This window comes from Dufourea novaeangliae, unplaced genomic scaffold, assembly GCF_001272555.1.
Source record: "Dufourea novaeangliae isolate 0120121106 unplaced genomic scaffold, ASM127255v1 scaffold89, whole genome shotgun sequence".
NCBI classification, from domain to species: domain Eukaryota; kingdom Metazoa; phylum Arthropoda; class Insecta; order Hymenoptera; family Halictidae; genus Dufourea; species Dufourea novaeangliae.
In genome coordinates, this window is record NW_015373988.1 from 2,453,391 (window position 1) to 2,478,884 (window position 25,494).

The following is a 25,494-nucleotide window of genomic DNA, read 5'->3' on the forward strand; positions in this document are numbered from 1 at the left end:
TTACTTTCTCGACGATAAAATCAACGGATTAAAGAATCACCTACGACGGGGACATCGCGTCAACGCTTCCGAGATTCACGGCGCGCGCGCGCGCGCGCGTTTTTGCTGTGCGACACATGCAGCCCTCTCTCCTTTCTACATCTCCTCTCTTTCTTCGCTTTGGCACTTGGCTTCGCGACAGCTACAGAACAACATCGCCAAGCTGCGAGTTGGAGGACCAAAACCGAACGGGCACCGATCTATTTCGTCGTTCCGCCAGGGAGCATCGATTAATCGCTCGACGAACTTTCTTCGGTGAACACGCACGATACAAGAACGCGTCGAACATGAAGGATGATGCCAGATGAAAATGTGTGAAACCGTGCGGGGACTTGATCGTAAGAAACTTTCATTATGCAGGAAGCACGATATCGAACGGGACAAAACAGTATCGATCACAAAAAAAAAAAAAAAAGAAAAAAATACATAAAAAAAAAACAATCGAGCAATATTTGTTTTCGTTTTCACAAGCGTCGAGCAACGGTCACAGGCTTTACTCACGTTCAGAGCTACAAACAATTAGGCGGGCTAATTACGATATCATCTCTTTTCAGCTGGTCTTCGCACGGACCTTTGAACGATACAGTGCGGCCTTTAGTGGCGATCCACCTCGCAGACATATGGTACAGACTATACAAGATCAAACGTCTAACAGAACAATCTCTACCATCCACATATAGATACTTCTAGGCAAGGAGATACAGAAAGAGAGACATTAAACGGCTGGTGTTCGTGTACAGGGGTGACAGTGAAGCGTAAACAGACACATTTGTGTTCATTTCTGCTGACCAGTTTCATAAAGGGATCCATCCTTCCGTCTACGTACCTATCGAGAAGCGTTTTTGTTCGTAAAAGGATCGACAGTCATGAAACTGGCCCGTCGAGGAATCACTAGGATTCTTGAATCGCTAGAGGACTCTTAAATCACTAGGATATTCTTCAATCACCAGAATCAGTTGGAATCAATGGTTCGGGCCGCACTGTTCCGGAAAAGTCACCGCGAATAGGTCCCGGTCTCATATAGCGTTTCAACGGACAGTGCATTGGAAATAATGATCGAATTGCTCCCCGCGTGCTTTGGAAGCTATCTTCTACTTTGTTGAAAACAGAGCTATGGGGACGCATGTGGGAACGGGGAGAATAGGAACGGTTGGGCCGTTTAGGTGTGGGCAAACAATGGACATATATATTCCGAGTGAAGGGAGACGATTATTTTCTACACAGTGACATTAGCAGGTACTGCACACTATCGACAACTCGTCTGGTGGACTGACTGCTGCTCACGCTGGCTGGGTTCCCTGCTCGATTTCCATCGGGACACTGGCACTCTAGTCGAATCGTCGGACTAGAAGGTTTCCTGTTATGGCAACGGAACTCTCGGGACCGGCGACGTCTCGCAAATTGCTTAAAACGGACGCAGAATCGCGTCAGGAGAGATCGTGACGCGCTGCGTTCTTTGCGTCTCGATTCCATTTGGCGACGTGGAAATGGCAAATTTTTCGAGTGTAAACAAGCTACAGGGTAAGCCGTACAATAAGCACATAGTGAATTTAAACAAGATTTCAAGACGCTCGTAAGATTTTCCATTTCCAAGACTATATATAGTTGACGTATTTCGATCGTTTCTAGGATCTCGCGGTATGTTCCATAGAGTCGTCCCCATACAAGGGTCAAAGTTGCTCATACCCGTCGGGGCTAGGTGGTGCTAAATTTTATCATAGGGTAACGACGTGTTTGGAGAACATAGAAACGTGACGATTATTTTAATTGGATTCACGCATACTGTAACAACGTGTGGGGGAGTTGGGCAGTTTACAAAGGATCATCGTGTGCTGGGAACGACGAATGATTACTGGGCAAGTTTACGGCACGATGCTATAACCGTTTCAAGAGTGGATACATTCAATTCGAACGAGAGGATTGATCGTGGAAAAAGAAATGAGATATCAAAGAACGTGTAGAGCAGTGCTGTTCAGCAGTTGCCCGTACGGGAAATACACAAATCGGCGGGCAATAGGCCACGCCCTCCCGGGCAATGGCGTGTATCAATGTAGTAGTTACCGCCCATCACAAGAACTTTGTTTCGAACATACATAAGGGAAAGTACATCATGTTGTACCTCGTTGAATTAGTCTCAAAAAACGCTATCACATTATACATAACAAGATATGGCATATTATTTAACCCACTAGCTGCATTTATCTACTATAGTAGACGCCTACTTTATCACTTCAGTGACAATATCTGGAAGATTTATTGCCGATCGGTATTACGAAACTTCTTTAAATGACATGCAAATATTGGAAAAATTATTATAAAAAAAATATATTTTAAAAAATGTTTTAAATAGTCTGAAAACCTAACTACCGGTTTTTGATTGTTCTGAAACAATTTTTTGTACAAGATACCAAAAGAATACAGCGTAAACAAAATACTGTGCCCCTCTGTATTAAAAAACTTTTGTTCGAACAATTCCTTTATATTGTTACATTCTTACGAAATATTTAACCCGTCTTACTTAAACCAGACGCACTGTATACGGTAAACTCACGATAACAGCCCGCTGGATAAATACCTCTTGGGAATTAAACTCGCGATAACTGCTTGCTGGATAAATACGCGTTAGGTATGTTGCTTACTTACACGCATCACTTAGACACACGCACCCCACTCTCTGTCCTCTTCCGTAGCCAATAATTAGTGCCTTGACCGAGTTACGAGAAGATCCCGCATCCGACTAGCCCTCGATAACTGCGCGTTTCTAGAATTGCGAGCCTCTAGAGCCCCAAATGCGAGCAATTATCGTGAATTTACTGTACTCCTGTCACAACCGTTGGTCCCTACTCCGCTGTAACTGTGCCCAGGAAATGTTGAGCTGAACAGCACTGGTTTAGATCGATCGATGAAATAATAACTGCGGTCGTAGACTTTTCGTCGTCTTTTTAGACTATTAGTATCGCGGATCGTGTGTTACACGGCGAACAGTTGCCGTAAACTGGGGACAAAATGGACGGTAGTTCGGTGCAACAGGAACGAATAACACGAGTGAAATATCGTCGGGTATACATGTACGTGCGTGAACGTGAACTCGGAATCCACACATGTAGAGACGTGGTTGTTGTGTTGTTGTTGTTCGTCGTCGGCGTATTTTCTACGACAAAACAAGAGAGAAGAGAAATCACACGTTGGAGGTGATGTGCGACGAATCATGGTAGTAATCCAGCAGTTCGTGCTTTATTATATCTTCGTACAATGTGCCGCCGCCAATAATAACCGCCGTCGTTCGTTTTCGTAATTCCGCCGTAGTAGACACGTGTCATCTGCGTTTGCGCGTGTGCGAGCACTATATATACATACACACACACGCACGTGACAGAGAAAGATCACTCTTCCCGGATACAACGTGCGGTACAATTTATTTCTTATTGTTATATGACGACGTACGTCCAGTTGAAGGACCGGAAGGGGGGGGGGGACCACTTACGTTCTCTCGCTGGAACGGCCCAGCGTGAGTCCACCACCGTTGATGCTCTTTACTGGAGCTTTGGGGGGGGGGGGGGGGATCGTAAAAATATGTTTGTTATTGTGATGCATCGATAAACTGTGGCTTGATAAGAGGTGAACGTAGTGTAAGTGTTCATCGCACAAAACAGGAACGATCAAACATGGCGGAGTTGAATTTACGTTTAAGTCCAAGGATTTTGTGATTCTGTACATCGAGTTAATTACTGAGTTTATATATTTTGTTCAGGTTATATGAATGTGTAATTGGATTTCTAATTTTTTGAGATTTATTTTTCTAGAGTTATGCCTGTTTTGTGCAATTCTGGTTTTCCATCGTCGAAGTTCAGTGTAGTAGAGTCGTTATGAATCAATGTAAGATTAATCGCACATACCAGAATCCATTACATCAGCACTTCTACTTACATATATATGTATGTGTGTGTATATATATAATATATCGATAAATCTTTGAAGTTCGTGTAACATCCATATATACTTCTCTTCGACACATTTTACAACGCCCTTACAAAATCTATACACGCTTTTACTAAACACTAGCAGATACGTAGTGAGAAAGTGGTGATAGTTTTCATGGAGTCACGGTCTCACTGTTTGTCACGAACTGCGAATTTTCTACGTGTTGCTTAATGAAACGGGACGTGGAACCATTGAATAAAACGGCAGAAAGCTATATACAAGTATAGACTATGTACAAACCGAATCGTAAACGTGACACTTATGCAGAAAATTATGTGTGATGCGAGGGAACTTCAGTAAACCAACATTTCTGATTTATTTTCAGTCAGTTTGTTAGCGTAAGAATATGAACCAGCTTTTAGTTCTTATGATCGAAATTTCATCTTATATAAAGACTAACATTTTCCAAATTTTGTATTCTGATATAGATGATTATACAGAAAATATTTGCATTTTTTCCTACACTTATTACTAACTAATAATTATTCTCAATGTTATTCTAGGTTTTACACGTGAATTTTCATAATTTTATTCAGAATTAATTTGCCATATGTTTAACAATAATAAACAATCTGACAATAATATACTATATAATATTTTATGGTGTGGAATTATACGTTTCCTTCCACATAATGTACTTTCCATCTGTTCCAAGTGTAACAATACATGTTGAACTATAAATATCGTACACTAAACACTATCAAATACAGTAAAGTCGCTTTAACTGCGCGGAAAAGCCTCTACGTTAACTTTCCACGCGTTATCTCCACCACTAAGGGGATCCCCTTTAATCCCTTGATCAAAAAAGATTAAACGCTAGCGTGTCGGTGAGACAACACTAATGGAATTTTCAGCTGCCTCGACTCTTAGCTATTCTTTCTTCCTCATTTCCAAAGGCAAGCTACCGAGGTTCGGCTCGAAATTTACGAAGGATTGAAATGTCAACCGTCCACACTTACTGCGCGCATGCGGTCCCGACTTTCGCGCAGTTAACGCGACTTTACTATAAAGAATACTTTCAATATTTCTTGTAACAGTTTAGGTGTTTCACGCTCAAGAACTGAAAGCTGGTTAGAAATGAAATAATTCCCAAACAATCGATATTTACAGTATATCGCTAAAACAACGATGAACCTCTAAGAAAAAGACCAGAAAGTACAGGTTACTGAAATCCACGGTACATGAATTCCTCGTTTCTGTAAATTAACATTGAAACGAAAAAATTGCAAGGAACCACTGATCCACGCGACGGCTAAAGAAGTCCGTGTCACGATTACTGAACACCGACACAGCTTTCGATTTACGTGTCGCGTGAACACGATCGACGTCTGTGTTTCAGGTACGAATTGGAAGTGAAACGTTTTGTTACATTAACAATAAATCGTTACAGCGATCGTCGTTGTTGCGTCCACGTGAAAACGCGACTGGTCGAGAACTCCCTGAGAACGTATTTAACGTGTGGACATTGGGAAACTTAATCAGTGCGAACACACAAAAGAGCTTAAAATTCATCGTACTTTTGCTACCCTCAGCTGCATGTTCAGAAATATTTGCACAGACGACTGCATACTTGGTACGTAGAGAATCGATGTCTAGAATTGCGTGATGACCGTGACCAGATGCGCCATCGCATGATTTACGGATTGAACGGGAGGGACACTTCTACGATCGAGTTTTGGCGAGAGAAAATGACATTGCGCTACTGAATGGCTGGCGAAATCGTCCGAATCAGTGATTGGGTATTCAATTGAACTTTCCGTTTCGACTATGTCAAACCATTCCTCCATTCACAATTGAAGAGTATAGGGGCAAAAGAACGGGTGTTCATTTAATGTAATAAAACGACATACAAAGACTGGTACCCTCATGTTTTTCCTCGGTACTGTTATCGTTCAGATAGCAATAACTTGAAACCTTCAATCCCTTTTTTCGCATTATTAAATACAAAAATAAATTTGACAAAAAAATGAACCCCAATCCTTTTCTTACTCTACTCATCAATTATAATTATTATTAAATCAATTTAAATGGCATTCACTTTAATTCCACTAACCTTCTATAATAATTATTAAATTCATTTTGTATTAAATGTAATCATTAAATTAATTTAATAATAATTATCGAAGATTAGTGCAATTTTAGTGAATGCTATTTATGACGTCTATTGCGTTGAAATATTAGAATTTAAAAATCATTAAAGATATTCAGTAAAAAGTTTATGACTTAGAATACTAATTTATATAATAATTTAATTTTCATAAATTTTCATTTTCATGTTTGTATCGGTTGATTGTTCTATGGAATCCTTTTTATACTCTGCAATATGTTGTAAATTTAAGAATCTTCGTTCAATAATAATGGTGAAGGATCATAGTATGGAACGGTTATCCTTAAAAAACAAAAAAAAGTCAATTGAGTCACCGATTCGAGTATGCATCGCGACGTGCAGGTGATGAACATGATTCTAAAGGGTCCAAAATCGTCCATGTGTGTCTCGATCAATTCGTGGTCGAATCGTTCGATCGATCAACGTCCGGATGGATGCTGCGCGGCAATAATGCACCGACCAAAACCACAATGCAAGAGAACTAGAATATGTGTGTGTCGGTCAGAAAAAGGTAAGCTTCAACGATTTGCAAAGATATCCTTCATGCAGGTGAGGGTATAATGAGGGGTGTAACAAAAGCTTCTTTACGACAAAAAACAACAAACAACATTCCAACACATGTTGTAACGAAAGGTGCATTCCTTACGCAATTTGATCGCATAATTACTGTCTATCAGTACATGGTGATCAACCCCGACGTTACGAAATAATAATCAAAAAAAAAAAAGACAGATGGGAAGAGAGACGTAAAAAATATATATAAAACAAAGAAGCAATCGTTTTAAATAATATAAAAAGTTGCAGAATTTAAGTTTCTGCAATTTTATATTCATTCTTGTTTAACCCTTGTGTAGACAACTAAAATATTCACGGTTATTGAGCAATCTTCTATTCTGACAGATTAGATAAACATAGATAATTTTATTTTCATATTTTTTCGAAACTGTTAGGTTTCCCTTCCAATAATATACCATTTGCTGTTTTAGATAAGAACATAAAAAATTGTGACACGAAGGTTATCAAGGTATTGTCAATGGCGACAAAAGGGTTGCATGAAGGTTCCTATACTTTCTTCTGCAATTCTATGTTTACGTTAAAAAGGCACAAGTTTCTATATAAAAATTTTTTCTCAGATTATTATAAACGTTAAAAAAGAAACACCTTAATACCGCAATGACGAACAACCTGTATACAATGTGAATCAAAGTAAAGAAGAAATAATGATCCAAAAACGTTGATAAAATCATTAAATTGGAAGATACAGCAGGCTCTAAGAATATATGTATATGGTGTTCATCTGTCGACGAAAGGATCACTACACACTTTACCTCAATCTGGAATCTAAACTTACGAAAAGTTTGTACGATCAATGATTATAATTATTAATACAACATATTCTTTTGTATTGCATTTTTACCTAGCAATGCGTGATCGTTTAATGTTGGCCGTAACTTCCACGGAAAATCGCATCATCGTAAACAGCAAAAAGAGGCATTTGAGGTGAATCAAGTGAAACGGGATGCTCTTTGTACGATCAGACAGAAAAAGAGACAGAAAGAAAGAAAGACCGAGAGAAATATAATAAAAAAAAGGAGGAAGAGAAAGGGATAAACTGAAGGGAGTTACAGATAGAGGAAGAGAAAGAGAAACATGCAAACGCGCCGTGGACTCGAAAGCGCCGACCAAAGCGTTTTGTTACACCGCTCGACTATTGAACTCTGCCTTCCATTTTGTCTGTTTTGTAAATCTCACTCCCGGGTACAGATCAACGGGATCGCACTTAATTACCCACTAGCAGGCGGGTGATCTGGGCCGCGCCCTCGTCTCGTTTCGCCTGCAGTTTTCCACGCGACACTCGTCGGAAAACGGAGAACAAATCCGCAAACTTCGAAACTCGTCGGACCGTGGGATTCAGAACTCACGTCGACGGGAAAACGCAAATACGTAATAATCAATATACGTGAATCGTGAATTCACGGCCGATTGAGAGGCAGCCAACGAGCGTAAACGTGCGGGTCTACCTGTACGTGTGTTTTGTTTTTTTAAATCGTGTCCTTGTGTGAGTGTGTTTGTTGGACTTTAATACGTGTTTGTCGGGGATGCAACGTAATTTGGTTGAAAAACCGAGAAAAAAAAAATGAAGAAAACAGGTGGGAATCGAGGTGATTCTTTGCGACAAAGTAAATCAAACGAGTAGTGTAAAATATCTTCGCACAAACCATTGCTTTCGTTTGGAGAAAATGAGATTAAAGATCATGGTTAAACCATTGACTGCCACAGTGAAAATGGCCGTACATAGCCAGACACACTTTACCTCGTTTTTTAAGTCACGAATCGTCAAAAATATATGCGTGTAGCTAATAGAGGCTGTTGGTCGTGTTTTAAATTATACTACGATCTTAATATTATGCAAAAATTTCATAACGATGTTAAATAATTCAGCTGCTTTGCAATGTACGTATCACCCATATTTGGGTGACGTGGCAATCAAAGCGTTACTTGGTTTTCATGAACGATTATTTTTCGGTGTGAAAATTGTAGTGTGTTTATGAAGAAAATTTGAATGTACTATTCTATGCAAAGGATAGAGTGACTTTGTTAAGTGATAGATTGTTGAGTCTATTAATTAACAAAGCAAATGAACGTGTACTGAAATGCTTTGGTAAATGTTATTTACTTTGCAACCCATCGAAATGTACTTAATGTAGCTGCATGAGAGACCTAGAAAATAATATATGATGCTTTATCAATAAATGATTTAATCGCAGGCTTGTGTGAAGAGATTTTAGGTTTGTACGTTTTGACTTACTTTTGGATAAGCAATTATATCCCGATAGATTGTATTACTAGATACATTACAGCTTGTTTTTATACTTCTTATAAAATGAAAATATCATTTAACCATGTTAAATATCATTAACTATGCACAATATCATTTAACTATTTTAAATGATACGTCGATTGACATAATACGTCGAAGATCCCCAAAATTGCATTTATGTTATCCTGCAAGTATAATTTATACAAAATTTTAACCTATTGATTCTTTATTTTTTTTTATAAATAACATATTTTTAAGGGCAAAGTTGGCACTATTTAATGGTAAAAATAGTCAGAGTTTGAATGACTTAGAGGATTTTTCACAACTTCTTCAACTACATACACAGAACTAACTTCGTAATACCTACGTATGGTATTGTTTCGATAGAGAATTATAATTTTGATTACAATATTTAAATATATAAAAAGAGACGGCTAAATTTTTGTACAAATTACTTTTCGTAATGAACAATAAATGCTGTAAATTTAAAATGGAATTAAAAGAAAGCTATGAGGCACATAGACGATCAACTTGACACGGAGTACCTTACGAGATAATGATTCGATGCCAGGTATCATAAAAAATAATTTTGTGTTTATGGATGAAATCAATTAACCCCTAGATTCAACTAGTAATATTTTTTAAAAATCAACCGGTTAAATAGAAAGACAACGGTATAATAAAAACATAATTTTATAAATGAAATGAATGTTTAGACTTTCATCACTAGAATGTTCTCAGAAATGACTAAACAATGAATATTCATTCACCCAGCATCGACTTTACATTGCAGTAAAATTCGAAAAATTCAAACGAAAATTATCCGGCCCCCATAAATTTTGTTATCACAAAATCACCTTTTCCCATGCTACTCAAAATAATTACATTAAACAACGAATATGATCTATGTAAATGTATATATACATACATGTGTATAAACATACGCAATACGTGAAGCGGAAATAGGGATACAGGAGACATCGTATTTGTGTGTTCATGTTTGTGCGTTTAAAAATTCGAATAATGTATAAATTGCACCGAATTATGTATATACATTTTAACATCATACATATAGGAACAGATGTAAATGAAAAATATCCGATTGAAATCGAGTAACATTTCCATACGCGAGAAATTCATTCGGATTACCCGAAATTCCGTGTGGTTGGACAACCAATTAACGATTTTCTTCGAATTTCATTAAACGGCACCGTAAAATAATATTCTTCTGTACTTTGCGGACCAACAATCGCAAGGCTATCGACGAAGAACGAAAAGAATACGACAAATCATAATTTGCAAAATCTGTCACGTTGCACCTTCGTACTTTATCGTAATCGAAAACTATAGATTCGTGTGATTAAATTTCGACAACTTGTACATCTTACGTTATAAATAAATGTTGAAAACGAAATATGCTATTCCCTGTTGCCACGTGCGAATCGATCGACGCAGAACCCGCGTGAAACAGATGGAAAAAATAGTTGAAATATCCAATATTGAGGCATAATTAAGCATACATTACGTGATCCAATTCAAATTTTTTAATTATCATTTTTCAAAATTATTAATTAACTATTAAAAATATGTGTTATCAAAGAAGAATAAGTAAGTCGAGAAAAAATTGCTCCAAGAATAGAAGCCAGTATGTATTAAAACGATCTTATTTAATAAAGCAACTATATACTGTAAATAATCATTTACGATTTTACAATTGTACGTTATAATTGGAATACAGTAAATATACACGTCGACTGGTAACATTCACAGTGACAGAATAACTTCGTGCAATTCCGTGAATAAACAATTGGCACGAATAAAGCGCATTACCGTATTAAGGATCGACTTTTCAAGCTGCTTGAAGCGTACGTTCTGCATCGCGAACTGTCACACGTAGCAACAGAATAACGTTTGATACACATAATTTTCGTTAATTACATTGTGCCCAGCGTGGGCACGTGTGAGGCACGTGTGTCTTAACACAAAAATATATATGTATAGTATTCTGAAATAACATCAGTATTAAGCTGGAAATAAAAGTTGTATAATTTGGATTCTTTTATAAGCGTTACCGGTTCATGTACAGAGAAAGAACACGAAACTGAAAGTAAGTTATCCGATATATTAAAACATGACACAATGATTTTAAATCGGGATATTTCTCTCTTCGGTACGTGAAACAGTAAATAAATTATTTCTTGTGTTTGCTCGGGTAGTGTAATATCTCGCGATCAATGTATGTGTGTGTATGTAGGTGTATGTGTGCACGTGTATATTGCCGGGGAAAACGTGAAAACCTTCTTCCACTGGCTCCGTTTAATTGAGTATCGAGCACACTTCAAAATAAAAGTGAAATATAGACGGACTTTGCTAAACGGAAACATGAATCTTCTCTATCGGATGCGACGTTTATTGCACGAAAAAAAAAAGCGTCTGTCAGCTGGTCAGTGACAAATTTTCATTTAGAAATCAAAAAACGGTCGAAATAACTCCTGGACTGGCTTGATTTTAAACATTCCACACGTCTTGCTCTGCGTTCTATTTACATGTTTCTTTTTCAATGAATCTATAGTATTATTTGTATAATGAACGTACACAGAATTGTTCTCTGGAACCAGTTGGACGTTAACAAGCGAAGCCCGAAAATTGCTTGTCTTTCGTTCCGAATTTTCATTCGCGTTGTTCATTGGCTCTGTCGCTTACGTTAACACGATTTATTATACATTGAAACACTCCCAGACATTGTGTACACTTTATATAAAACACTTCGATAACAATCAGCTCTGCATTCAACGAACCTTCGAGTACGTAGATTTTCTATGTCGTTTAAGAAGACGGAAAATATTGGGTTTTGGAAGAACCGTAAATTATGTCGAAATTGTTATATCGCCTGAAATATTGTTGCAGACACAGTACGATATAGTTATTCGAAACTGGCATCGTTGATTTCGATTTTAACCGTTTGGAAATCATTAATACACAGTATTACAGAGAAAGCCTATATTTCACTGCTCCAAGGTTTTTTTTTAACGAGAACTGGAATCGATATTTCAATACGTAAGCATCTAATTGGTACTCAATCTGTTGAATGTCATTTTTGGGATCGATGGAACGTTCATCTTTCGACATTGAAATTCAATTCATCTGCGGGACGTCGAAATTGTAAGGGATGGGTAGGGCAACCTTTTGGATAACCTATCCGTGCACCGACCTACTTTCGGTTCTTTTAACTAATTCAATTTCTTCGACATCGGAATTCGATGAAGTCGCCATCCGTTCCTTAAAGGCTTATTGAATCATGAAATTCACATTTATTCGTTTCGCTCGTCGATGTTTAAGGGACATTGAAACCTAGAGACAGTCCTGATGGTAATGAAATTACGAGACTCGATCCAAAGTATAGTCGAAATTCCGTTGTATGAACCTCTGTTGTGTGAATTTGTCCAAACAGTATGCCATTCGAAGTTTCTATAACTCGCACTGAGCGTATATTGGTTTATACACATTTGTTTATAGAGTCAATATTATTCTAATCGCAACATTTTAGTAGGAAATTGACGGTGGACGTGATCAATAAATGAATTATAGTGAACTGAATAGAATATCATATTAGTATAGCATTTAAGAAATTACTACAATCATTATTTAATAAAAATGTTTTCATAAAGAATCTTGGAAGCATAGCTAAATAATGATTTCACTTGCTTTTAAAGGAAGTTCTATCAAAAGATTAAGTCAGCTAAACAACTTGTTAAAAACGACAAAATAGTTAGAAAAAAGTGATTAAGGTTACATTATAGATATCGTATAAAACAATATATCTTTGGCATAATAAAATTTTCTTTTCTATGAAAAAAGAGCGCACATCGTTATAGTTCTTCATGAATTCGGATTGCAGAGGTTCTTCAGTAATTTCATTTTTCGTGAATTATTAGTTATTACGTATTGTTACATCACCATGGTATTATTTCTACTAGAATCGCTAGGAAGAAAATATGTAGATCGAGAAAAGAATTTGAGATCGCGCTATAATAATTACACTCTGTTTAATATCCTGGCGCCAAGTTATCGTTTGTTTCGAGTTCCTACACAATTTCTTGGACGGAAAAGGGTTTTCGACAGGGATTCATTTCGTTTGGCTTGCCTAAAGAGTCCCTAGAGTATTTTATACTTTTCCTACGAAGCTTTGTATAACAGCTTATTAGAAGACGATAGAACTGTTAAAGTCTATAGTAAGTGAATATAGAGTATGAATATATGTATATACTGGCGACAACAACTAGAAATCTTATCCATTTCGACCCAACATTTATATCTGAACTTGAAACTTGCAATCTAAGCAATTAAGTAATATCACGAAATTTCGTTCACTATTACTATTGTATCATTCTACGTTTATAAGCAACCTGTATGATTCTATCATCTAAGATATTTTATTATCTAATTAGGTAATCTCAGAAAACTATTGTCCTATAAGTCCTAGTTCTATTTGTTTTACAACACCTCTATACGACATCTAATACTACATTTAATCTTCTAAAACACAATTAAACACAGTTTAACTAATTTTTGTATTATTTAACTGTTACATTAATTTAAATCTACACTAGTATTGTCTACTATCGTAGAAATATTTGAAAGTGCTGCTCGAAGAACGATACTACATAAGCAAAAATTAATGAAGTAAACAATATCAAGAGAGGATCTTAGAAAGTTTTATAGTACAAGTTTATCACAAGAGTCATGACTAGAAAAGATGTATATTTCATATTGAACACATTATACCATTTGAAATTTCATATTTTAGAGAAGACTATAATTTATTATAATTCCTACAACTTTTTTCTATGTTTTTTTTGAATATTGAATTGAAGAACACTCAATTAGTAATATAGTTCTATTTGTAATACATATTTCGTGTCGCTGGTGTTAATTTCATTAAAGATCACATGGAACGATCAGTATAATTACTTAACTATTTTAATTAATAACAATCTCAATAGGTTTTTGGCATCTTTAGTAATGAAAATATTCTGACGAAACATAAATTCCAAACGTAAAAGTACACGGTGGTTGAGGCTACAAATCGTAACAGGGTAGATTTTCCAATCAAAACTTTGACCTTAAATTTCGAACTCGAAGTGTGTGTGTGTGTGTGTGTACTCGCAAGTTCAGCCATTGACACCAGGGGACACTATCTAATTGTTTAACTACGTTATATCGTAACACCGGATATACTCGACGTTGAATCGAAACGGCGAGCCTCTGGTGCACAAAGTACACACGGTGAGCCCCACTATACGAATCGCATCTAGCTATGTTGAAGCTTCCGAAACTTCGCGTGGAACCATGTATAAATTACGAACTATTAGGAGAAAGTTCTAAGTTCAAATCTAATTCTGTTTAAATTGTTCTCGGTTACAATCCCAAAGAGTGGATGTGTGAAATAAATATTTATAGATTCTTAAAAGTCAGTGAATGGTTGAATAAGAATATTATCTATGAATTCATTTAAATTCATTTAAATATATTTAATTCTGCTGTAAGATATAGTGATTAGCAAAAATGATCCTAAAACTCGAATGAAGTCGATTAATGAAACAAGGAAGAGTATGGAATTATGGCAGATAACCGTAGAATATGAATTAATCGGAGTTAATCAAATCTGTATTTATGGAAAGGGGAATTCCCAAATGAATGTTTAACAGAAATTAGCTGAAATTGAATTTTCTATCTGATCTAAGGTTACATTACGTAATGTACTCAGAGCACATCTCGTAATATACAGAATATTCGAGGTAATTGGACAGAGATCAAATAATCATAGGTGCAGGAAGTTGTAGAGCAAGATTAAATGATCTTAAATTATTTTAAATTATATACTGAAGTAGTGCACTGTTTATTCTGATTAAATGGAATTAAGGAGACACGAACGAATTATGAATTCAAGGAGAATATCAGTAGGCACAGCCGAAAGTCTGAGGCTGAACAATTTTTACGATCATAATGATCTCAATAGTATTTCAATAGCTTATGGAACAATAACTGTATCTACGAAACCTACAATTTTATTTCGCGGTGCTTGAAGATAGGAAAAATACTGTCAGAGCTATATAGTGACATTAATGCCCTTTTATAAATGGAGGCCTAAAGGATTTTCTGGTGTCCTTCTAAGATATTCCTTAGTTGAATTCTTAAACTACAGTTTATGCCTTTCAATTTCTAAATAACTATGATTTTACCTAATCTTAAACATAAATATAGTGTAAGCAAACTGAGTATTAGGTACAAGATATATTGATATACGAATTATATTTACATGAAATAAGATATAAAAATAGGAGCATTATTCATGTCACAATTGAATCGAAAATAAAAAGTCATTTTTCACAGCCCTGTAATGTAATTCACCAGGTTTGTAATATCATAGTTTGTAAATATTTTAATGCAACTGATTAACTGTGACCTACAACTTTTTTATATATGTAATGTATGAATAATTATGTTATATAATTCATTCGTCAGATATTCAATAGAATTTGAAAATGTTTTTTTCTAATATCTCGAATGTTGGAATTCTTTTCCTCTGAAGATTTCCAGCATTTCTGATAAAAAAAAATGTATCACTATATGATACACGCGAACGTATTAAAAATATGAAAAATATTCGATATAAAGAGAATTTGTAGATATTAGGCCATCTATTTAAAATTTCTTCTAAATGTTGTACAAATAAAAAAACACTACAAAGCTTCTACGTACAAAAAATACGATGAAATCTTTGTAAGTTTTAGTTCACAGTTTCTCCCTACAGTATTATAGTTATTGTGTGTTCGAAACATCAATATTGCTATTTAAAATTTCGACAGTTTTTTTCAATATTCGTGTATACGTAGTAAAATATTAGTAATAAAAAACATACGTGATTTTACTATAAAATGTTATACTTTGGAAGTAATGAATTCATAAAAATATTATGTCTAATATACTTTTCCTTTTAAACCGAACGATTATTCCGCACCTTCAATAATTGAAACGTTAACTCCGTGTATACAGGGTGTCCTGAAATAGTTGTAAGTTCTTGGAAGGGGGATTCGTGGGGTGATTTGAAACAACTTTTTCCTTAACGAATAAGTTCTCCGAGGCTTCGTTAACGAGTTATTAACGAAAAACCCCCATTGCGGCAGACTCGCGCACTGATTGGTCGGGGTTTTTCGTTAATATCTCGTTAACAAAACCTCGGAGAATATTTTCGCTAATTGTTTCAAATCACCCCGGGAATCACCTCTTTCAAAGACTTCCAACTATTTTGGGACACCCTGTATATTAAAATCTGGTATACGAAGAATTCATTAAATACCCCTAAAGCTACAGAAACTTTCACAAAAAATTCGTACATTTCCGATACAACAACTACCAAACATCATGCTTAAACAACAACAATACTACATCTATTCAGAATCAATTCTTCCCTTCAGAATAACCATTAAATTCTCCAAAACTGGTAGATCGTTCAGATCACCAGTACAAACAGAAGACTTCTACGTACTATCATTAAAAAAAGTCTGAATCAGTATAAATTATTTATAAACCTCGAAACTGGCTATACTTTCCTAAAAGGGAAAAACACGTCGACCACAGCGATCGTGTAAAACCGTCCGAAGGCAAGAGGGGAAATCGATAGAGCCCGTTCAACAGATTAATTTCTAATTTCTACGTAAACTGGCGCCAGGAGAACTATCAGCGATATATCGACCACCTATCGGAGGTGCCTATCGTCTAAGATTTCCGCGACCTGAGTGCCGACAGGGGATTCAGCCGCCGTCTCGGCGTGCTCTCGGTCGAAGATGCAGAGCTTTTGTTTTTGGCGGTTTTCGACTTACTCTTCTCCTTGCTAGACGTGGCCGTCGTGGAGGGTTTCACGGATTTCCCGGGTTTAGTCGCGACAGTGTCCTGCGAGCTGGTGCTCGTGGACACCGACGGGGGTGGTGGTGTCGGTTTAATTATTGTGGTGAGGTGTTGGGGTTGGGTTTGGGTTTTAGGGCTTACTTGTACCTCACAGGGTGGCGGCGCGCTCCTGTAAGATGGCACGATTTTGAAGGTCACCGATCCACGTGCTTCGCGCTGCAACAGAATCGTGGACGAAACCGTTAGCCGAAAAAACGTTCCGATCGAATTTTCTATTGGACGTTGTACCCATTTGAATATTTCATTAGAAGCCGTTAACCCTTCCGTGACCAGCGGGACTAAAGTACTGGAACTGTATGTGACATATATCAGGTTGTTCGTTTCGTGACCAATGCGATATACAGGGTGTCCCACCTAACAATGAGCACCTTTAGTATCTCACTTGTTTCTGATTCGTGAAAAATTTATTTTAATAAATGGTCAAAGTGACGTCCATCAACTTCGATACATTTTTGCATTAATCCCTCTATTGTAGTAATTTTATTATTTAAATCTACTCATATATTTGTGGATTTTTCGTACTCAAAGTCACATGAAAGTCACATTATTATATGTCATCTTCTCGAAAGATTCTATAAGAAGTAAGTTTTAACAATAGTTTCAATAAGAAATATTTGTTGTAAAAAATTGTTTCTTCGAAAACCCATTTCCCTATTCACAATACCCAGGATTCAGTGGGACAAATACGTCCCACGTAATATATTTAAAAAAATACGAAAGCTTGAGAGGAAACAAAAAATTATCCGAATACTGTATCCATCAGATACACGATGATAGGTAAATAAGTAAGCAATTGTTATGAAAATAATCGAATCTGGTCACGAAAGGGTGAAACAGTACGTAGGCTAGGCACGTATATTCAAAATTTCACGTGTGTAATTAAATATCGTATTTAATCATCGTAAAATTAAATTCACTTACGAGTATTTTTTGCAACGCATTGACAGATTGATTGGCCACAGGTATCCCGTTAATTTCTCGGATTTCGTCACCGACGTGCAGTGTCGCTTGTCGGTGTATCATGCCACCGTGCATTATTCGTGCTACCACGCATTTGCCGTCTTCGTTCATTTTTAGAGTGATTCCCTGCGAACAAGCGTTACCACTTTTACATCCTCGCTGAACCGATAACTGTCGAATTATAGCACTTTCACGACGTGCTTTTATAGAGTATAATAACTGCGAACGAGCTAAGAAACATCTTAAAAATATAATTACATATAAAACCGACAATAAGAAATGTGTTGAAATCGAAATCACTTATTTGTATAACGATAACAGGAATTTCACTTTACATTTAATAGGGGAAACCGCGAACGCTGACACAGGGATTGGAATAAAACTTCGTGGGTTTATAGAGTGATTCAAGACAAGAGTCTTTTTTGACACACCTGTAATTGTGTGAAACCTAACCCGCAAAGTCAAATATGCATTCGTATTTTTTCGCGTATAACTCTTACAGTACAAGAGATAGCAAAAAAATGTTTCAAACCAAACTTTTAATGGTACAATAAGAGCTGTAAACTTCCATTAACAAAATGTGGAAAAATGCTTTTTTTCTAAAAAATAAATTTTTGAAGTGCTAAGAATTTAAGTGATAATAATTTGCTTAATGAATAATTTGATATGTATGTACCAAAAAATCTAGATTTCGTTATAACTAATTTTATTGGCAAATATTCCATTTATCTTACCATTGGCTCATCGGTATTCTTCTGGAACTGGACCAGCCTGACGCGCGTCACATTCTCGAGGTCCAGATCACCGTTCTGCCCCTCGAGGTCATCGCCTCCGTTTAGATAGGGAAGAAGGGGCGGCGGCGTTACCCTGGTGGCTTCTTCGCCGTAAACTTCGTGTCCAGCTACGTCGTGCGCCTGCAAAAGCGCCTGTAACAAAAAACGACAACGTTGGGAATTTAATACCATGGTGTGAACTTACACAAAAATTACGTATTATATAAAATAGTTCTTAAAATAAAACCGTTTTGTTCTATGTAAACCGTTTTCTTGAAAATATGCAGACTTCACCAGTGAATGAACGATATTAAATAAAAGAACATTCCCAAACAGTGCCGCGAAAATTGTTCGAATACGAGACGAGGAATTCACAGAAATCCACATTTAATCGTTCGCATATTCTAATAATTTAATTTATTCGTTTTTATATATAATATTCATTTAATGGTGCATCCGCTATTTAATATTAAATGTTCATCGTTGTGGTATTTCGATAATGTTGGAAACAGAAATTAATTCTTTCTTCGTAACAGTCGCTAAATCTGATTAAATCAACTATGTTATTAAAGTTTATCAATAAATAAAATTTGTCTTATACAAAAATATCCATTTCCTATGTAGTATTTGAATAGCCCAGGTATACGTTCGTATAATCTCAAGCAGTGTCACGTTTCGTAATCGGTGTTCATCTCTCAGTTTCTCAAGTTTCGCGAGTCCCTCAATTCTTCGAGCAAACATTGGTAATGGCACATTTCATCAAAGTGCTTCCTTGATTGCGACATATAGCCGGGGCCCTCTGCCGCTAGAAACAAGCTATTTGCACAGGACGTTCGAATTTGTGGTTGAATCTTGGCCTTGGTGTTCCAAGTTCCAACTCCTGCCTAGACACGTATCAAACCGCAAACTTCCGCGAACTACTTCAATTATACAGACGAATTCACGCGGTGTTTGATGTACTTCATCGCCAGCCCCTATAATACCCCATTAAAAATGTCAGATAGGCTTCGAACAGCAGTAGGACATACCTGGGCACTTCTGACATGATATTATTCGAAATATTATTTCATGCAATATGTTATTTTTTTTCTTCTAATTATTGGTAATCATTCTTAGAAATTATTGTAGAATTCATCTTCCAAATTATATCAGGTGATTAGGTCTGAGTTTGGTTTATCGATATTTTTCTGAAGAGTAACATCCCTCTTCCATCTTCTACACCAGTGGAACGATTATTATTTTCTTTCGTGACAATATTAGATGAACTAAAGCAATAATCTCTTACGGATGAGCTTTTTGAAGAGGGAGTTCTGCTTAAAGCAAATTGCTGTAAAGATTTCTTGAAATAAAATCTTTTCGTTGCGTATTATTTTGAGTATTATTTCTTTTGTAAAATTTGACATATAGAAATAACGAAATAATTTATTATTTGAAATTGCTATTATTTCAAATGAATTGATAATATTTTCATTTTTAAATAATAGTATTGAAAATAAAATTTGCCTAGTTCTGGTACAGTAGAAGAAGCATACATACGAAAATCTGTAATAAATATGCGTGTAAAGAATAGTTAACTTTTATATATTATAATATTATAGTTTTCGCTGATATTATAGAAGTTATATAATTATATGTCTATTGATAATTAGTGTGTCCATTGTTCTATGATCGATTTGTGGGTCAAGATAATTTTGTCTTGAAATATCTGCCAATCGCACGTGAGACCATGACAGTGAATATCGACCGCAAGATTAATTTATCAGTCATTTTAAAACCAGACCATGTAGATATATCATACGTGTGGCAAAACATATTTGTAGAATAGAAATAAAATTTTTACTGTCATGAACAGCTCATGTCAATTTCGTGGGTTCACGTTTACAGATCTGAACGTGTTAATCTTAAATTTCGTTCCATATCGACGAATTCCAGCCTGTTATTACAGAAAAACTAAACTGTCGATATGTTCATTAATTAAAGTTGCGATTGAGAGTCGATATCTTCTGGGCTACCATTCAAAAGTTTTGAATCTCTTACAATAAGCCCATGTTTTATCCTTAATTTGGTACTAACAAAAGTGCAAAAATAATAATAATTAAATTATACTTTAAATTTTAAAATAAGAAATGCGAAGGGAGCAATTCCTGATCACCTCATAAACCATGTATCTGTATCTTACTTTAAGGTATCAAATTTTACGTACGAATTTCAAAACAGTTAATAATTACCTAATAATTTTTTGGAAAAAAATTGTATCATAGTGAACTTATCATATGGTGTCTATATGTATACTAAAATGATCTGGAATTGGGTTCTGATCAGGAACTAGGACCGTAACGGATTAATCGACAAATATCAAAGGCGGTAAAGAAGAGGAAACGACCGGCGTTCTTCCGTCGATTTCTCTGGCTTGGTCGTCGACACGTACAGTGGCTTGTAAGCCCTTTTCAAGCCCTCCCCCCTAATGACGGAAAAGTCACGTCGGTTGACTCGACAACGGAAGACGAACCGGTAGAAAAGTGGCGACTGTTCGTGTTGCGGTGACACACGATACGGCATGTCGCGTGGAACCCGTTGCAAAGTGTCGGAATAATTCGTTGGAACGGTGCCAGTGTCTGAAGAGCGTTGTTGATGCTGAAACGATCGTTTCAATTCCTGCCGTGGTTGCGGGTCGAGTGTTTCAGACTCGGGGATAAATTATTTGAAATAGAAAAAAATACTACGATAAAGATACGCGAACGTAGTGACGGTGATATTAATTCCTACAGACTCAAATTCATTTCAGTGGCCTGAAGATTTTTCCCCTGTTGTCTACAGAGAAGATAAATTTTATTCGATATTTTCAACTAGAATCACCCCTTATCTGCTTGTATCACAAGTTACATGACACCCTGTATATCATATTTATAATTAAATTTTAAAATATTCCGGGTCCTCCAACATATTTCTTACACCCTATATAAAATTTCGTTATTTTAATTTCCCATAAACGGGGTCAGACGGTTGCATTCGACGCAGTTACAGACAAATCGTTGCAGAAAGTTCAGTATAGTTCGGTAAGAAATACAAACAGTAATTTAAGTCTCGAACAGATAAATAATTTATATATTCATTTTCGTCGTTTTAATTTACTATGAAAGGTGTTAGACGGTATCATTCGACACGCAGTTACAGACGAATCGTCGTATAAAGTTCAGTATCTATAGTATATCCATTCGATAAGAATTGCAGACAATAAGTTAGGCTGTCCTCGTCCTTTTCGGGGCCAACAATACAGGAGAGAGAGACCCTCATTGTCAGACAACAGAGATAGATGGAACAGAGGGAAATACGAGGGGTGTACGAGATACGTTCGTTCCGGTGTCTGTTACTTGAAATCGAGCCAAAATCGTCACATGGCTCGCATTGATAGCCCCGCCACGTTTCTATTTCCCGTGTCCCGCGGACGCCTAATCTATATGTAAATCCTGCTCGCGGAGGAAAGCATGTGTGAAGTGAAACACGCGAGTGAGAGAGAGGAACAGAGATCCACCGTCGGACGGGGATATCGAGGCAATTTTCTCGTGATTCTGGAGAGCAACCAATCCACGTGAAACGGGCGAGAGAAAACATGGATAAAAGCGGGACTAACAACGGGAGCTAACCTGGCCCCCCGATTGAGAAACAAATTTGTAATCTCATCTGGCAGACAAATGGGAGCCGGCGGAATATTAGATCGCTGTTGGTACGAAAAAAAAGGTGTATTCGACGATGCAAAACGTTTACTGTACTGCTAATCATGTTTATGAAATTTTAATAATAATATTATATAATAAAAAATATTATATAATAAATAATTAAAAGTTCTGTGCTACTATTTTACCGAATAAACAAACTGAATGAAAACAAATAAAATATTTGAGAATTATTAATTTCAGCTATGCTGTATCGACAGCCTCTGAGACTCTTCCATTCTATCTTGATGAATGGTTAAAAGTTAAGACCGATTGAAAATCGTTAAAATGCACCTCATACATTATCGTCCGTCTTCATTTATATCTTAGCTCTTGAAATAAGCTTCGAAGGTAAGTGATTTCTAAGGCGCGAAATTAATTATTTTTAAGTCAGACCTGGAAATTTCATTTGACAAAAAAGGCTGGCGTCGAGCTGCTGCACAGCAAGATGCACTCAACGTATAGCATCTGGAAACAGGAAAACTTCGGGGTCGGTTTCGATAGCTATCCACACTGGCATTAACGTTGTTAATTACGCGGGCTCCGTGTCGAGTGTTCATTAATTAGAGACCACCCGGCCTGTCAAAGGAGCGACGTCAATTAAGTGTTTTTCCGGGTTGAAAACCGAACGGAAGAAAGAAAATATCGAATTACGGGTCGACTCGGTCGTTCCGGATACACGTGATTCTCAGTTTTCCCTGTACGGTTTTCAGTTTTGCTCGATGAAGGGTAACAGATATTTTTTTATATTACGTTCATGGAACGAGAAGTCAATTCTTCGAGTATTTTTACTGCTTCGAGTATTTTTACTTCTTCGAATGGTCGAATTTTCTTATTGTAACCGAATAGATATTATACATTCCATGAACTAGAATTTAACTTGAAAATTAAAATAAATTGTATTTTTAAACTAGATCGTTATTTATTATCTGTAAACGTGATGGCAATCGCGAACAAAGAGAAACATATATTTCATTTTGAAATGAAACGACACTGTAAACAAATATATTTAACGACCTTCGTTCTCCGTCCTCTCATTAAAATGTTGAGAAGTTAAGCCGGGAACAATAATTAAGTTAATCGTCACCTCGATGAAATTTCATTTCCATATAGAACAAATTATTAGTGAAACTATAAATTAAAAAAATTACTATTGAAGACGTTTACTTCAATAAAATTACCGTTAGGTCACAACTGAATTTTTTAACAATTAAATTGTATAGTTGTAAATTTCAAAAGAATAGTCAATGGGCTTTCGTATTAAATTTATTAAAAAAGATTGGTGAATTATAAAAATAAAAATTTACAAGATTTAATATAGAATAAATCGCATAAGAAGTGTTATTTTAATTGATCGGAGTCAATTAAGATACATGCTATCTAATTGGAATGAAAAGTGTAAATGAAATTTAAATTTCGATTAACGCTTGGAGGTAACCCAAACCAGCTGAACAGCCGTTTCGCAGCCGCGTTTGCACGTCAATGAGCCAGTATTCGAGGGTAGAATAATATTGTTCCATGCAAATGCAGGCGCCATAGTGTCTACCACGTGGGTATTGGGCCACAATCGAATACCATTGCATCGGTCCAACCCATCTACCCAAGTAATCGATTCGCAAAATCTTTTGATCATAGTGACTTTGGCTTTTAATATGAAAGAAACTGCTCGATGTAGCGTAAAATCTGTGCAATAACAACGATGTGCGTGAAATCTGTAAGGTTCATAGTTCATAATCCAGTATATACTGAGTTAAAACAACCAAATTAATTAAAAAGGAACCTTTTCCATTTTACAGTATAATTTTTTTGTATCGAAATACATTTACGTAGTTTTATATGAATATTTAAAAATAAGAATAACACCAATCCCCGGGGATCATTTTATACACATACATGTACAAAATGATGCTTAAGTATGTCTTCAAAGAAATGTGAATAAAAAATATAATTGATCAGGTAGCTAAATTTTATTGAAGGCAATGATATGAATAGATAGACTAACTTACAAAAACTACTTTACTTTGATTGAAATAACGAGCATTTGTATTTCTTATATAAATTACGCCTTAAGGGGATCGTTTTCGACACCTTTCCCCTACAGATTTGCTTTCCCGTCAAAGGATTATTCGACTGTGCTCCGCCAGTACAGCTTTAGTCAAATAAATCGGAAAGAATCAATGACACCTGACAAGGTAAATAGTGTGTGTCATTTGTTCTCACGAGACGCGACGTCATTTTCACGCGTGCACACCGAAGGCAACCTCATCGTCCCTTCTGCCGCATTTCTGCTTTCCTTACACGCCGAAAGGCAATATTGCCTGGCGTCTATCGTTGTTCACCGTTCATTTCTCACGGCGTGCCTCGAAACAAGTGATTCGTTCATTCATGCATTTTCTTCGCGCAATATGTCTCTCGAAGCGTGCGAGTGACATATTGCAATCCGATCGAATCTGAAGAATTTATACATTCGGGGAAATGCGACCCACGAAATTTACAGGTGAAGGGGGGGGGGGTTGATGGGGAAGCTAAGGAAAAATGCAAATAAAGTGATAATTGTACCTCTTGAATTGTAATGTTTCATTCTTTATGAATCACAATACAATTGTAAGTTAATAGACTAGTATCTGGCACATGCTTGGAACAATATAAAATCAGACCTTGAAGTTATTAAGCTTTAAAAAAAACTAGAGAAAAACCGTCCTGTCCCTACCACGAGGTAAAACGGGGTACCGAAAATAGAGCAAGATGGTTTGCCTATGTATTCTCATAATTTCCTGCTTCGATAATATTAAATTTCGTAAACTTCAAACTCAGTTTTCTCAGTTTAGAAATTAGTGGAGATAGAACAATTAAAAACTAGAGCGACGATATTTTAAATTAAAAGTACCTTCTCGATCATTTGTTGAGTCACTGCGGTGCAGCGTGTGGGAAAACTCACTACGAATATGAATTTATCTATACTATAGATCGTTGAGTTCTATAGAAACGAATACTGATTCCGTCAAGAAATAGAAGATTATTTATTGCTACATTTGTTAGTACAACTGGATCTGCAATTTTAACAGAATGTAGTGGAAAAGCGTATAAATGAAGTGAATCCTTTGATAAGAATAAATGTTTATACTGAATCTG

At 36.2% G+C, this 25,494-nt stretch overlaps 1 protein-coding gene across 1 annotated transcript in view; it reads right to left on the minus strand.

Annotated features, from left to right (window-relative positions):
- LOC107187606 (peripheral plasma membrane protein CASK) overlaps window positions 1-25,494 on the minus strand; it is a 223,929-nt gene that overhangs the window by 16,442 nt on the left and 181,993 nt on the right. The window contains exons 12-14 of the mRNA XM_015575741.1: window positions 18,611-18,802; window positions 17,838-18,002; window positions 17,004-17,072 (exon numbers count right to left, since the gene is read on the minus strand). Of these exons, the coding sequence (XP_015431227.1) occupies window positions 17,004-17,072; window positions 17,838-18,002; window positions 18,611-18,802 (426 nt within the window). The remainder of the gene's footprint in view (window positions 1-17,003; window positions 17,073-17,837; window positions 18,003-18,610; window positions 18,803-25,494) is intronic.